This window comes from Cavia porcellus, unplaced genomic scaffold (assembly GCF_034190915.1).
Source record: "Cavia porcellus strain 051 isolate PalLab524CR breed Dunkin Hartley unplaced genomic scaffold, mCavPor4.1 scaffold_27, whole genome shotgun sequence".
In the NCBI taxonomy this organism is placed as follows: domain Eukaryota; kingdom Metazoa; phylum Chordata; class Mammalia; order Rodentia; family Caviidae; genus Cavia; species Cavia porcellus.
The window spans coordinates 3,596,778-3,611,635 of NW_026947510.1; the positions used below are offsets into that span (position 1 = coordinate 3,596,778).

The window sequence follows — 14,858 nt, forward strand, 5'->3', positions numbered from 1 at the left end:
AATATTACTTTTATAATAAGGAATGATGATCTCTCCAGGAAAATGTATTTATAAGGAAAGTTCTTTGAACATGGAAAAGAGTTTATGCAGTTACAATTTCATTTAGCCTCCTCAGAAAACTGTAAGGGGTTTGCAGTGTCTGAGTCCCTGGGATGCAGCCTGATGCTCGAGTACATAGCTAGTCTAGTACCAGACATGCCTGGATTTCAATCTCTGCTTTGCTTCTTCTGAGAGCTATAATCAGGCAATGGGGAGACCCCGGGCAAAATCTCTTCTCTGGGCTTAGGTTCTTCACTGATGAAATAGAACACACATCCCTCGTCTCTTCTTATTAGAGCTCTTAAAAATCAGTTATTTTTTTAAGTCTGCAGAAAATTCATTTTGCTGTAAAGTCCAACCTGAATTGACATAACCTTTATTGTACTAGAATGAATATTTAAATTTTTACAGTATGGATATTAATGCAGTCAATCATGAGTTGCACTCCCAGACTCCTAGGAGAGTGTTGGGGACTCCTGTGGCTTCCTGTAACAGACTGGAAACTGTCAGAGCTGCCTCACAGGGCTCTCTGTTTGTAGTAGAATACATTGGATTTGTAATTGGGGAATTCTTAGCACCATTCCTAGTGCTCAGGGATTGTCACTATATTTGTTTGGTTTTTTTGTTTTGCTTTTGAGATATAGTCTTGCTATGTAGTTCAGGCTGACCTTGAACTCACTGTGCAGCCAGGGTTGGCCTCAAACTCACAGCAAACCTCCTGCATCAGCCTCTCAAGTGCTGGGATTATAAGCATGCACCACCATACCTGGTAGTGATCACCATTATTGATGCTACAATTATTCTTGACCCTTCAATCACAGTGAGTGATTACTGCTTGTCTTCTCTTTCCTGTTCCTTTGAGAAGAAAACTGAAATACCAGCCCCCTTTCTCCTTCCAGTTTTGTTGAGTTAACAGGGCACCTGGATATTTGAAAAGTTAATTGAAGAATTTATCTTATTTCTTTGGTGAAGTTTTTAGTCTCAAAGCCTCAGTGTTCGGGATGGAACTGTAATATATTTACAGCCTTGTTGTGCTACATTTACAGGTGTGCTTTTAAGATCAAACTAGTTCATTGTATAAATATTTTTAATTGAATAGTGGTTAGACACTGTTTTCAGTAGAAATTCACAATAGGAAGACTTTAATTGCAAACTAGGAGTTTTAAAATGTAATTCAGTTCACAAAGTGATTTACACTCACCTTTTTCAGAAGCAAAATTAGGGAACAAACTGAGCTCCACCTGCAAAGCTATAATGACTCCTTCTTCCTTTTCTTGGAGGAGTCTATGCATCATAAATTCTGTTAGCATGGCACTAGCCAACTACATTATGAATGTCACCGAAGGGAATTGAAATGTATCATGTTAAAGGATCAAAAGTTCTACATTTTGAATCAGTGCCAATAAGAAAAAGAATTTCCACACTCTTTGGTTTGACCACAGACAGCAGCCATCCTTCCCCACCAGCCATGTGATGCAGTGCTTTTGGCTGGAGGTCATAGCTGCCTTCATAGATCCATGGCCCCACTGACTCCTCAGACAGAGAGTTTAGAGGCACAGCTCTCATGTCCTGAAGGAACTGTTTGGCAGTTTCTACAGTAAATCCAGTTAACCTGGCTATTTTGACTGTATGCTTGGACACTCACTATAGTTCCTTTATACTAAACAAAACAAAGCTTCTTAACAAAGATGGTGCTAGCATTTTACCCATTACCACTGGGCGAAGAATTAGTGTGATGGGCAGAAGTTCCTGCTTGCTAAGTGGGTTCAAGTCTCCTGCTTCAGTTCATCAGGTCTTTGTTGGCCCGTCCCAGTGTCATGGTAGATGCTCGCCCATCTTTGGCTTCCTACCTATCCTTCATTATTAGCACCGAATCGCAGGAGTCCTTGCCAAAGCCATCAGCATAATTAGAGCTTCTGAAGTCAGGTCCCCCAATTACATTAGTTCACTTGTCTCATTAGCTCACAGGCATCATCCAAAACAATCATCAAATGTGTTTTCTTTCACTGTTGTTGCCATTTTCTTAATACAGCTATTGTTGAGTGTTCGCCTTTGCTTAACTTGTTTGATCTCCAGAATACAATTAATGTGCAGACTAAATAGAGCCAAAATTGGGAGCTGAGGAGGGAAAGTAGTAGATGGGGCTGGGAGGCTTCTCTCTAGTTAGAATTAGAGACAATGAACCCAGAATGTGAGCTAACAGCAGAATCTGTCCATTCTCCCGGACAAGAGGCATATTCTTGAAGCCAGCAGCTGTCCAGCTTTGGAAATAATTTGTGCAAAGTGGTGCATCACATGTTGTAAAGATAGAAAAAGTATGGACTGTATTCTTATGCATGTGAGATGCCCACTTCTTTGGTGATTATGGGGATGTGTTTTGTCCTGAATTCTAGGACTTTGATAGTAGAGATTAGTGTCTTTTAGGAAAGGTGCAGGCTTAGGAGTCAGGAAGCAGGGTCTTCAGTTGTGGTTTTACCTCTAGCTGGGACAACTTTCAGCCCTTCACTCACCTACACTACACCCTGGATTTTTCAGCTTTAAAATAGTAATGCCCTTTCTCTTTGTAGTTTTCTTAACTCTCTCTGTCTCTTCAAAAGCCAGGGATAGTGAGAAGTAATTTTCAACCATAATACTTAGTCTGTAGTAGGTGCTCAAGCTGTCATCTTTTCTTCCTTCAAGAGAGTTGATTGTGTATCCCAGGTGTTTCGCTGCCACATACTGAGATCTGTGTGTCCGCCTGAAGACCCTCAATGCTGTCAGTCTGGTGTCTGGGTCCTCAGATTTGCTCCACCTGCTCTGGTCTCCTGCCTGATCCCCGGAGTATCCCTAAGGGTCTGAACCCTTTGAGGATCACCATGCTTCCAAGGGAGAGAAACGGCAAGAATCCCCAGGCTTTCTTGGCTATTTTGAGGTTTTCTTCACCCCTTATAGTTCAGCCCCTCCAAAGCTGTTTAGGCCCATTTCCCTTTGGCTTTGGGGAACCCATAAGATCTTGTGAGGATGTGTTCAGCATTGCTGTGAAGCCAACAAGCTCAACACCAAAAAAGTATCAAAAGAAATGGGGGTCTCTTTGCACCCACAAAAGGAGTGTTGGAAGTTGTGTTGGAAAAACCTCTTGGGCCTTTATTTACCACAGCGGAGAGCAAGAGGAGAGGGGAGCTGGGTGGGAAAAGAAGACAATAGAATGCTGTGTTTCCTCGCTATAAAAGCATGTTCTAAGCAAATAACGTGGCAAGCTCAGTCAGGGCACTGCTCAATTAGACTCCGTGCAGCTGTTGGCGGCAGGCAACAGGCGGCTGAGAGCAGAGGCAGTGGCTCTGGGGCACAGGGAGGCAACTCTGCAGGAATCCAGAGAGGGAGCTACCAGGAGGAAAAGTAGAGAGGGTGCCTGTCCCAGGTGCCACCTCTGCTTCTTGGACAGGGGGCCTCAGAGTGAGCTGGGGCATTGTTCTGGGAAGAGGCAGTGTAAGGAGACCTTGGAAGAGGTGACCGGGAAAGTGAGTGCGCACAGCTCATGCAGAGTGACCAACATATGGAACGTGTTATCCGGAAGGGTTACAGGCTGAGTAGCTCTTAGGGTTTTCAGGGGAGGGTGGGGGAGGGGAGCCTTCGGAAACTCGAGGAGCTTTCTAAACAAAAGGAATTCGAGAAGGGCTGGAGAAATAATGAGAAATGCAAACTTGACCCAGAGTTTCTTTCTATCTCTGGGGCTGCTCCACTGCCTGTCCTTACAAGTTTCCTGTTCTGGGACCCGGCAAGCCCACTGTTGTTGAGAGCCTTGTGAGGTAGTGGGGGGAGGCAGCATTGGAGGCCTGGGAGATGAGAGGGACCCAGGGCTCAGTTTGCTCCTGTGCTAGGGAGACCACAGCCTGGCTTTAGACTGAGATAGGCTAACTGCTGGAACTGGAAGGATCTCAGGGTGCTTCACGCTAGTTTCCTGTCTGTATACAAGAGGAAACTGACGCCTGCCCTGGGCTGGGAGCAGACTTGCCCAAGTGCTCACTGTGGCCCTGTGGGTCAATAGGAGGAGACCCTGCTCGCCCAATCTATGAGTCTTCTTTCCTTCTCAGTGACCCCCTCCCAACACACCACACACATCACACAGACACAGACCTACAGACATATGCACACATGCATACCCAGACCTGCATACACACATACCACCAAGTAACACATCACCACACATGCAACATACACAGGAGCACATTGTTAGACTCAGACAACACACCCACAAGCAGACTTACATGCCACATACATGCACAAGCATCATGGAATCATGTACACATATGCCAACATACACACCGCAAACATGTATAGACACACGCCACACAAGCACAAACAATGCCTGTCTGTTGCCCAGCAGCCCATGTAGTGCTTTGAGTGTCCTCCTCTTTCCAGCTTCTGATGACAATGACACTGGATATAGCCCCCAGACACTCTTGGGACAAGGCCACAGGTCATGTGCCAACATGATCTGTTTCATGGCCCACTGTGGCACTCTGCCATGAAGCTCTTTGAAACTGAATTCCCATGTTTCATGCTTCCCTGGGACTGCTGACTCGTGATCCCTCCATGTCAGGAGCACCGGCCTGCCCCTTCCCTCAACAAGTCAGGGAGACAGGAGATAGTGCAGGATTTAACAAGCTTGGGGCAACGGTGGTGTGGCATTGGGGGGTTCTTAACTTGAATCTCTCTCTGGAGCTGCAGTGGCAGAGGCTCTGGGACAGCACTCTCTCCTATCCTGCCCTTTCTTCCCATAGGACTATGGCTCAGCTGAAATTACCTCTGTGTGTAATACTCCACTTTCTTGTGCCTCTCTTCCTGTGTCTGTCTGTCTGCCTGCCTGTCTCCGTCTCTCTCTCTTTCACACATGCATACTCACACACATGCATGCATACACACACACACATTCACACACACCTACTGTGCACACATGTGCACACATCCTAAGGAGTCTCAGTGAGCAGAGGATGACTCCCACCTCTGCTCTGTCTCTTCACATTCAGGACCATGAATCACAGAATCTGAGCTGGAGGCCAACATGAGGCAACTGACAGAAGGGGACTTTCCATGTCCTTCATGATCTGGCTCCAAGTACTTGTTCAGGCACCAAGAATGACCCCAGAGATTCATATTCAATCCATCCTCCAGGAATTTCTTATGGACAGTCTGAGCAAATGTAATGAAATGTTGTCACTGTCACTGAAATACAAATGACACCTCTAGGCCTTAATAATTTTTCTGTCTATGAGTATTTGCTTATCTTTTGCTCTGTAACAAACTTTCCCAAAATGTAGTAGCTTGGAGCAAGAACTATTTTATCATTTCTCTTTATTGTATGGGTCAGAAATTTGGGTGGAATTGGGCTGGGTGATTCTTCTGTGCCATGTGGCCTTGACAGAGGTCACCTTGTAGAATTTGGCTGGTGGATGGGCTGATCTGGGTCATCGAGGTCACCTTCACTTTCAGGACTAGGTCTGTGTCAGTTATCACTAGGCTAGACTCGATTGGTCGGTCCAGGGAACCGTCTCCAACATGGTGGCTTCTTTACCCTTAGCTACCCACATCTATATGGCAAGGCCAAAGACACATGACCTTTTATGACCTACCCTTGGAAATTACATATTGATATTTGTGCTACTGTTGACCAAATGAAGCACAAGCCCATACCCTTTGAAGAGAGGGACCATACATACTTTTGTTACATGGGAGAAGTATCAGAAGTTAGTAGCAAACATGCATGTACACAGTATCTGGTCAGAATGCATTTTTTGACTAGACTTTCTTATGAAGAATTTACCCAATCTGGGCATCATGGTACATGCTGTTAACTGCAGTACTCTGAAAGGCTGAAACAGAAAGAGTCCACTTCAAGCCTAGCCTGAACAATTTAGCAACTTAGTGAGACATTTTCTCAAGGAGAAAAAGGCTGTGGTTGTAGCTCAGTGTGAAGACCCTGGGTTCAATTCCCAGCCCTGAAAATAATAATAGTGATTTACCCACTTTTGCTGTCTAATATATTAAAATAGTCCCTGCTTATGTTTAAGCCTTCTCTGTCAACCTCCAGAGGTGTCTCCTGAGGCCAGTGCTGTACAACTGTCCTATGTTATCTTCTCTTGAGTCTGCACAGCCACTGTCACTGCAGAGCATGCCTCAGTTATCCTGGCAGCTGGCTGGAAAAGAAAGAAGCCTTTGGGAAACTGGCATTTTCTAACTTCATGAAGGATGTTCTTGAGGAATCAAGGATCAGGGAGGTCACAGGGATGCAAAGCCATCAGTCAAAGAGCAGTCAGCTGGAGAAGAAGAAAGGAAAACACTCACACTCCCAAACATCTACGGAGGGCATAGATGATATTCTACAGACACTTACGAAAAGAGGAAGGGAAGGATTCTGCTTCTGCGGGGCAGACTGCCACAGCCCCAGCCTAACCCTTTCACAGTATGACCTAGAACTTGCTGGGAGGGACACACTCATGGGCCGATTTCCTTCCCTGTGTTTTTTCAAGTACTGCCCTGTGTGTAGTATACAGTACTGGAGAGCTGGGTTCTAGATCTATATCTTTCACTACTTCTTTTTTCCTTTTGGCAAACCCATACTCTTCCATTATACAAGAATCTTAGTAAATTTCAATGCTAACACCGGGCTCCAGAATTTCAGAGGGACACAGACAGAGAAACAGGAAAGACTAGAAAGTAAGACCAGTAATAGAGATCATTGGTCCTGAGCAACTGGCTCAGGATATGTATAAAGTAATCAAGGCATAAGGTATTCCAGCTAGAGAGAACCCTTGAAATTCTTTAGTTTATGAATTCTGAATCTAGAATCTGTAGGTTGATGTTGAGGTTTTAAGAAGTCTGCAAAGCACCATGAATCTTTCTTTGCAAAAATTTTCCTTTATATAAATATGGATGTTTTTAGCGGAAAAGTCTTTAGCTTTGGTCACATTCTGAATGGGTCAGTGACTGAGAATAATTAAGGCCACTTGCAGGAAGACATGTAATTCTTAGCCAGGGATGATAAGGTCTTCCCAGATGGCATTTAGAAGGGTAGGTCTTCTTTATTTTCATTTTTACCAGGATGCGTGGTGGGGGCATGCTAGAGAGTCAATAGGTAAGGATCTGAGTTGTGTGTGTCTTACAAATACAAGTTGCACCCCTGCTGCAATTGAGTCCCCCAAATAAGCAGTGATTCGCTTACAGTCACAAACTAGTGAATGGCGGAGTTGATTTCATTAATAAATTAAAACAGGTGACTGGCCAAGTCTACATTATTTGGTTCTTTTCATCAGCTACAAATATGCTATAATTTACAAGATTCAGAAATCTGTCTTATTTTCAAAAGTTGGCCACTCTTTATAAATAAAATCTGTAGGTTCTTGGTCTTCTTTGCCATCAAATAAAAAGGGAGGAAAAGAATATTTATAAACTAAATATTATCTTACTAGCAGCCTGTTGAATAGTGACATTTTCCAGCCGCCACAAATGGGCAATGCCAGCATTAGATTGTGAGATGTTCTCTTTACATTTCAGCAGCTCTGACTTCAATCTCTTTCTCTAAAAAAGGGAAAGAAGCATTGATACTGGCATGAGGCTCACTGCCTGGATCGCCGCACCAAAGTGACAGATGCCTTGGATTCGGAATGAATTGGGAGGTATTAAGCAATATTGGCTAAAAGTTAAGGCCCTGGGTGTCACACAGACAAGGGTTTGAATCCCTGGCTCTGCTCCTCGATATGTGAGTCATCCTGAGCAAACTTATTTAATCCTTCTGAACCTCAGTTTCCTCAGCAGCAAAGTGGGGATAATAATCGTATCTGTGAGGATTAATTGAGATAATCCATGTAAAATGTTCTGCAAAGCCTAGCATATGCTGAGGCTCAGTGAAGGTTAGCTGTTAGTTATTCCAAGTGATTATTTTGACTTGTGTCTGTGATTAAAGACAGCTTTGGGTTCAGAGGGTTCGTGCCAAAATTGCTTTCAGAGGACAAGCTCTGGATTGGTCTTATGTCTTGCCCTGCTGCCCAGAAAAATCACCAGACTGTTTGGGATGGAAGTCATAATGTTTAGTAAGTGCCTGCCACGCACTCCAGTTTGGAGGGAAGATTAATTTTTTCCGTGTGCACATCCTAGTATCATTACATGAGTGGGTAAGAACAGGCTCAGAAAATCACACGACATCCTCTATACCTCAATTTCCCTGTTTGTAAATGTGCTCAGGTGAATGATGGTGGTTTGTAGTGTGCAGAGGGAGCCACACTGTGTAGACTGAGACTGCCACAGTCCCCGCAGTTGTCACGCAGCAAGGGCTTTGGGAGACTGAGGGCACCCAGACCAAAGCCAACCACAGGCAGTGCCCCCATGGGCCAATACCTCCCCCTCATGGCAGGAGGCTGGCTGTGTGCTGAGGGGGAGGCTCAACCTCCAACCCCATCCTGCAGCCAAGTCCTCTCAGGGCCAAACCAGGATGGTCTGTTGATTCCAGTCTTGCTTCTGCAACCATGGTAAGTCCACAGAAAGGTTAGGCATTGCCAAGCCAGCTGTGGTCTCGATTGGGAAGAGGCACCCAGAAGGTGAACTAAATGGAAGTCGTGCTTTGGCGTTTCCCTAAGCTCCCAACTGCAACAAAACCAACTTTTTATTCTGTCATTTTGAGCTTCATTCTTGGCTGCATAGACAAGATAGATAATCTGTAACATCCTCAGCATTCTCATCTTTACTTATAATTTTTATATTTATTATAATTATTAAAATCAGGAGCCCCTACCTTGTAATAGTATGACTTTGTGATGTGTAGCATTTTGCAGGCAAAGTGCTTGACACATAAACCAGACTCAAACACAAGGCAGATATTTAAAACAGAAAAGTTGATGGAAGAAGTTACGCTCTGCAGCTAAAGTCATTCTTCAGTACTCCTTGTATCTCCAGCTGTCTATATTTGAAGCAATCTTCCTTTGTGTGTTTGCAAAATGGAGTTAACCTACATGCAAGAAAATAATCCCCAAATGAAAATGTCTTATTAAATAGCTGACTGTAATCCATTCATCCTCATCATGGTAGGTACCAGGTGTGTGTGTATGCATGTGTCTGCCTGTGTGTGCACGCGCATGTGCATACTTGTATGCAAAGCAGTATATGCATGTAAATGCCCCAAACAATTAAAACTGAATTTACTAGATTAATGCCATTATGGCCAGTCACTGAGTTGACTCACTTTCTCTGCAGTTCCTTTTTTGTCCACCTCAGGCCATGAAATGGGAGTTAGTGATATCCTCGGGATAAAGTAAACCTGCATTTCCTGGGGCTCGTGTCAGCAAACCAAGCTCCGTTCTGATCTCTTTGCCAAGAAGGAGTGAATCCAAAGTGCTCCTTGGCCTGGGAATAAGTGTCCCACCTTCCTCCGGGGAGCTGCTGGTGCACATTGTTTTGACATGTGCCATACCTTCCATTTCTCACTGCCTTGGGGCCGGAGGAGGGTGTATTTTGAACAATGTGAAATTCCTCTCCCTGCAGCTGTGCAGAGCAAGCTCTCAGCTTTCTACCTTGATCTCAGTGCATTCAGCCTTCTTGAAGGACATAGGCCCCTATATGTAGGGCTCCCTAGCTGTGATACGGCCCCAGAAAGGACCCATTCATTTCTTTCTGGGACAGCTGATCTAGCCTTCTGAGGTTCTCTGTTTTATTTTGTTTCATCCTAGAAGGTGCTTCCTCTGTTGACTGTGTACCCTTTTCTGCTGGGAAACCAGCACTCATGACCCATGTGGGCTTTGTGCTGTTATAGATCCTTGAGCCAAAATTAACCATGTCACTCGGAACTCAGTGTTTTAAGTGTTAGGTTTTAACAAGAGGAGGCAGTGTAGATTTAGAGATTTTAAAGAACAGGATAGGAAGCTACTTTCCTGGCTCTGCTCCTACCTGTCAGTGCAGACCTGTCCAGAGCTCAGGGATCATCAGATGAATTTGCCCTAAATTACAGGCAGAGCATGTGGTACTTTCTTGTCTGCATCATGCATCACTTTGGGTTCTCCATGAATTCAGAGCATGTGCATTGGTATTTTTGGCAACAGTTGCCAGCCTGCTGTTTGATCATGGCTCTGTGCCTTGCCCTCTCAATTTTGTATCCTGCTTCATAAGATGAAGTGTGTCAGCTGGGCATGGTGACACACGCCTGTAATTACAGAGTCCTGAGAGGCAGAGGCTGGCAAATTGGAAGTTAAGCCCATCCTGGGCAATTGAAAAAGATGATGTCTCAAATTAAAACAACCCCCCCCAAAAATACCTGCAGACATAGCTCAGTGCGAAGGCCATAGGTTCAATCCCTAATATTACACACACAGACACACACACATACACACACAGAAGGAGAAAGAGAATAAGGAAGGGAAGGACAAGGGGAAGAGGAAAGGGGAGCAGGAAAAGCATGTCAGAGTTTTTCCTCTGCCCCAAGCGGCATCCCAAGTTGAATGGATGAACACAGAGCTGGCCGGGAAGGAAATGTCACAGCCCTGAGCCCCACAGCCAGTTCCTATGCGTTTCCTTCTCATTTACTCCTTGCTGCAATTCCAAGCTGCCCCCTCCCTTCTTCCTTTTTTGAGTGCTTCCCACTCGTGTTGGTTTTGGATGCGCCTCTCCCCCAGTGAGCTGACCTGCGTGTTTCCAGTTTGAATCTAATCCTGCTATTTCCAGGTTGCCAACTCCCTCGGGGGGCTGCAGCTAATTGGTCTGTTCTCACTGGGGTCCGCACCACCTTCCCTTTGGGTGTCATCTATGTGTTTTAATTAATCTGCCATTTCCCCCTTCTCCTGCTTCCGGATCATTAATAAAGAGATTAACCAAAACCAGACCAACCTCCAGTGGAGGTTCCGCTAGGCTCTCTCTCTCCCATCTCCCAGCCCTGCTGTGGCTCTGAACATCTTCATGTAGCCCCACTGACTAATTTTGAGGCCTTGGGATCTGTGATCTGAGCAAAGCCAATGTGAATTAATTTTGCAGATCAGATTCGGGGGACAAGCTCAGCTGGTCTTTTATATGGCCTTTGTTTAATATTTCCCCACATTCCTTTCCCTTTTGTTATTCTACTTTAAATCTATTGCTTTCCCGCCTCTCTCCCTTTCCACTTCTTGAGCAAGATATTAGGGTTATCTGGCAGGATACAAGCATTGGAGCCTCAGCATTAGTCAGAGACCATGTCGCAGACACACAACATCCCCCAAGAATTAGCTGGACAGTGTCCTTTACAACCCCAGCCAGAGAGAGTATTCGCCTTCAGATCATTGTGCCTGTACAAGAAACAATGACATCTCTTGAATTTGTATATTAATTATTTGCCAAACTAAAAATTGCCTTCATATTTTATTTCATGACTCCTCTCTGAGGAATGCTAAAACAGAACTTTTCTGCCTTCTTTAAAAGTCACCATGTTTTCAGGGCTGGCTGCTTACCCAGGATATGAGAGGCTATGTGCAATGTTCTGTCCCCTACAATGTAAGCTTTCTGCAGGGACAGGTAACCTCAGAGGGCATCAGGCCCCTGGTCACAGGAGTCAGGTGAATTTTAGTTGCTTTCATGAGCAGTGTTTTCCTAAGGAATCTAGGGAGGAGAAACCAGAAGTGGTGGCCTAGGTCTCTAGAAACCCTGTGTAGGTCTATGGCTTCCTGGGAAGGTGCTCATGGCAGCCATTGTGGCTCCAATCTTAGAACTCGAGCTTCCCCTGGAAATAAATGCTCTAGATGATCAAGAGAAGAAAAGACAGAGAGGTGGCAGAGTATAATCATTGAGAGCATGGATCTTAGCACCAGACTGTACCCAAATCCAGGTTCTGTTTATTAGTCAGTTATTTAACCTTCTTGTACCTCAATCTTTCCATCTGGAATGGGATATGTAAAAACACCTGCCTCGGTGAGGTCGTTACCAGAATCAAAGGTTTCGCGTATGTCAGTATGTGGACTAGCTTTGTTATTCACAATGCTTTCACTCTAACAGGCTAGCAATATACTCTGTGCATGTGAAGCAAGAAGAGCCTAGCGGGGCATGATTAGGAGTATCTGGTCCAATGTAGAGAAACCAACTGTCCTGGAGAGGTGATCTGGAACCTGAAGGAAGCAGATCATCTCTGTTTGTGACAGGACAGACGCCGGTTACTGTGGGCTCAGCTCCTGTACCACTTTCCAGCCCAGCTTCCCTTTCCATTTCAGCCGCTTTCTTGGATACCCAAAAACCCTCTGTGTGTATTGTAAACTGAGCCAAAAGGAGGAATCAGAAACTGCTCTCTTTTGAGTATTTTGAGAGATGGTGAAACCTTGTAGGAATGTTGCTCCAGGGACTGAGAAAACACCATATGTGGGAAAGCATTTTTAAGTGGGGAAAATAGCATGTGCACGTTGGTCGAGATCTGGGAAAACTCCGAGCAGGGGAAGTGGGCACTGGGGAGAGGGTAGGAAGGGGGTTTTACTGAGGTCTTTAACAGGTCTTTTTCTAATTATAGCCAAGAAGAGCCTGGGGACCATGGCCTGCTTAGAGCCAGGGCTTGTATTTTCTTTGGGAAAAGAAGGCAGAGTTGATTGGCTTCCAAAAACCAGGCTTGGCAGAAGCCCACGCAGCTCTCAAGTCAGTGAGTGGTGCCTTGGGTGGGTCCTGGTTGTCACAGGCGCCCGCTCAGTGAGCAGACATTGAAATTCTGCCACCTATCTGGTCCTGTGCTGGGTGTCAAGAACGTGTGGATGAAAAGGACATGGTCTCTATCATTGAAGAGGAGACATGTGGGTAATAATAACACAGCAATTAGCATTGTGGGTAATAATAACACAGCAATTGCCTGTACTAGGACCCTCCAAAACACTGTGAGCTCTGGCATACAGAGACACACTGCCTTGGCTTGGCTGGGTCCAGCTGACACCGCCTCCATGTGTCCATGCCCCTGCAGGGAAATCACCCCTAGAAAGTCCCACTTGAGGAGATGGGTAAGAAATGAACATACTGTAAAAGATCCCCTCACGTTTCCCCACACTTGCTTCCCTTAATGTTTGCCTTCTCTGTGCTTCCAATTCCCAATCCTGTGATCCTCTTTTCTTCTCCTCCCACCAGTGTGGCTGGTCTGAGAGTCAAGCTCCTGAAAGCATTTGGGAGAAAGACTTGTGGCCAGGATGCTGGTATACACTGCTGTGAGCCACATGGAGGGGAAGGAATTCTCCAGATGCATGGCCCTTGCGTGTGCGCATGCCATGAGAGCAGGCTTGCCGCCCCTCTTGTTGCTACAGAAACTTTAGGTTCATGTTTATCTCACATTTCTAGTTGATTAGCAGGCCACATGATACTTGCTGAACTCAAGGTCCAAGTGTCTGCTGGCATACTCTGTCATGAATTAGCAATCTGACTTTACCACCACTGTAATTCTCCATTTCTTTATCTGTAAAAATGAAGAGGTCATCTCCAATTTCAAATATGTGTGTTTTGGGGAGTTCAATTAGCAACGTTTTTGGGTTTGCTTTCTATGAAAAAAAGCTAGAAGCCTGCTGGGTTTTGAAGAAGGCTTGTGTATGTGATTCACTCTCACAGCTGACTCCAGATCACCACTATAAGTGTTTCGATTTAATGGTACGAAACAGTATAGATGCAGAAATAAGCCAGGCCCACACTAACCTGCATGATGCTGGGGGAAATGCTATACTTACAACAGAACCTTTTGGAGAACAGGCTGAGAGAAGACACAGGAGGTATAGGGACTTGGGAAGCTGAATCCTTAATAGGGGTGGACCGTGGACTGTGAAGCATGTGACCCAGTCACTACCATAAAAGTGAGAGGCCAGAGTTAGAGTGCAAAGAACACCTCTCGCTTCCCTGTGTGGCTTCTCATCTTTAAAATGAAGTTCAAGTTTGTCTCATCTATGAAGTTGCTATATTGAGATCTGGAATGTCTCCAAAGACACATGTGTTAGAAAGGCTTTGTCCCCAAATGGACTGCTGGCAGGTCATGGAATCTTAGGGAGGCATCTCAGGTCACTGGGGGCTATCTCTGGAAAAGATCGTGGGACCCTGGTCTCTTTTTTCTCTTTTCTCTGCCGTGTTCCACCGTGATGTGCTGCCATAGCTCCAAAGCCATAAAATCAATCAGTCATAAACTGAAACTTCTAAGACCACAATCCAAAATAACCCTTTTCTCCTTACAAGTTGAATCTCTCAGGTATTTGTAAGAGTGTTGAACAGCCAAATAACACAAAAAGGAAGGCATTAGATTGCACATGCTTTTCTACTCACAATCTTCGGTTCCACATTCAGACCACCACCTACAAAGACTCTTCCTATTTTATCCTGTATCCTCCAGTACCATCCCACATTCTCTCCCTCAATTCAGGCTTGTGATTACCTTTCTGACCTATACATCACATCAACTCTTGACACCAGTGTTTCCCCTTGTTTCCCACAAAGAATCAGGTATCCTTGCTTTATACTGACTGTATTCTTGCCTTACACTGACTGAGTTCTGGGCATATTTTATAAAATTTTTTTTATAGACTGCTAGTACTTTTTTCTTTTTTTTTTTTTTTTTAGCTGTATTTTTGGTGGTTAAGGGGTGATTTTAGTTGCCTGTCTGCCTTACATTTTATGTTCAAGTTTCATCTTGCTGGGCCTGCAATATTGAAGAAAATGTCACTTCTGCACAGAGTGAGGGAAGAGGAAATTAATTATCCTGTGGGAACCACTTTCCTGGGATAATTTTCTCTAGGGATGGATGACCATACTAGACTCCTCAGCTTTGACCTTGAAGGAGTCAGTTGTCCAAAGAGTGGTTCCCAGGGAAGGAAGATGGTCCCCTTATCACAGAA

At 44.9% G+C, this 14,858-nt stretch overlaps 1 protein-coding gene across 2 annotated transcripts in view; it reads left to right on the forward strand.

The window, feature by feature from the left end:
* Ntf3 (neurotrophin 3) overlaps window positions 1-14,858 on the forward strand; it is a 66,729-nt gene that overhangs the window by 49,271 nt on the left and 2,600 nt on the right. Inside the window, exon 1 of one of the 2 annotated variants that reach the window (XM_023562169.2) lies at window positions 7,602-7,691. The exons of the other annotated variant lie outside the window; for it this stretch is intronic. Within the exon in view, the coding sequence (XP_023417937.1) occupies window positions 7,680-7,691 (12 nt within the window). The 5' untranslated portion in view covers window positions 7,602-7,679. Of the gene's footprint in view, window positions 1-7,601; window positions 7,692-14,858 lie in introns of those variants that run through there. 2 annotated transcript variants of the gene reach the window in all.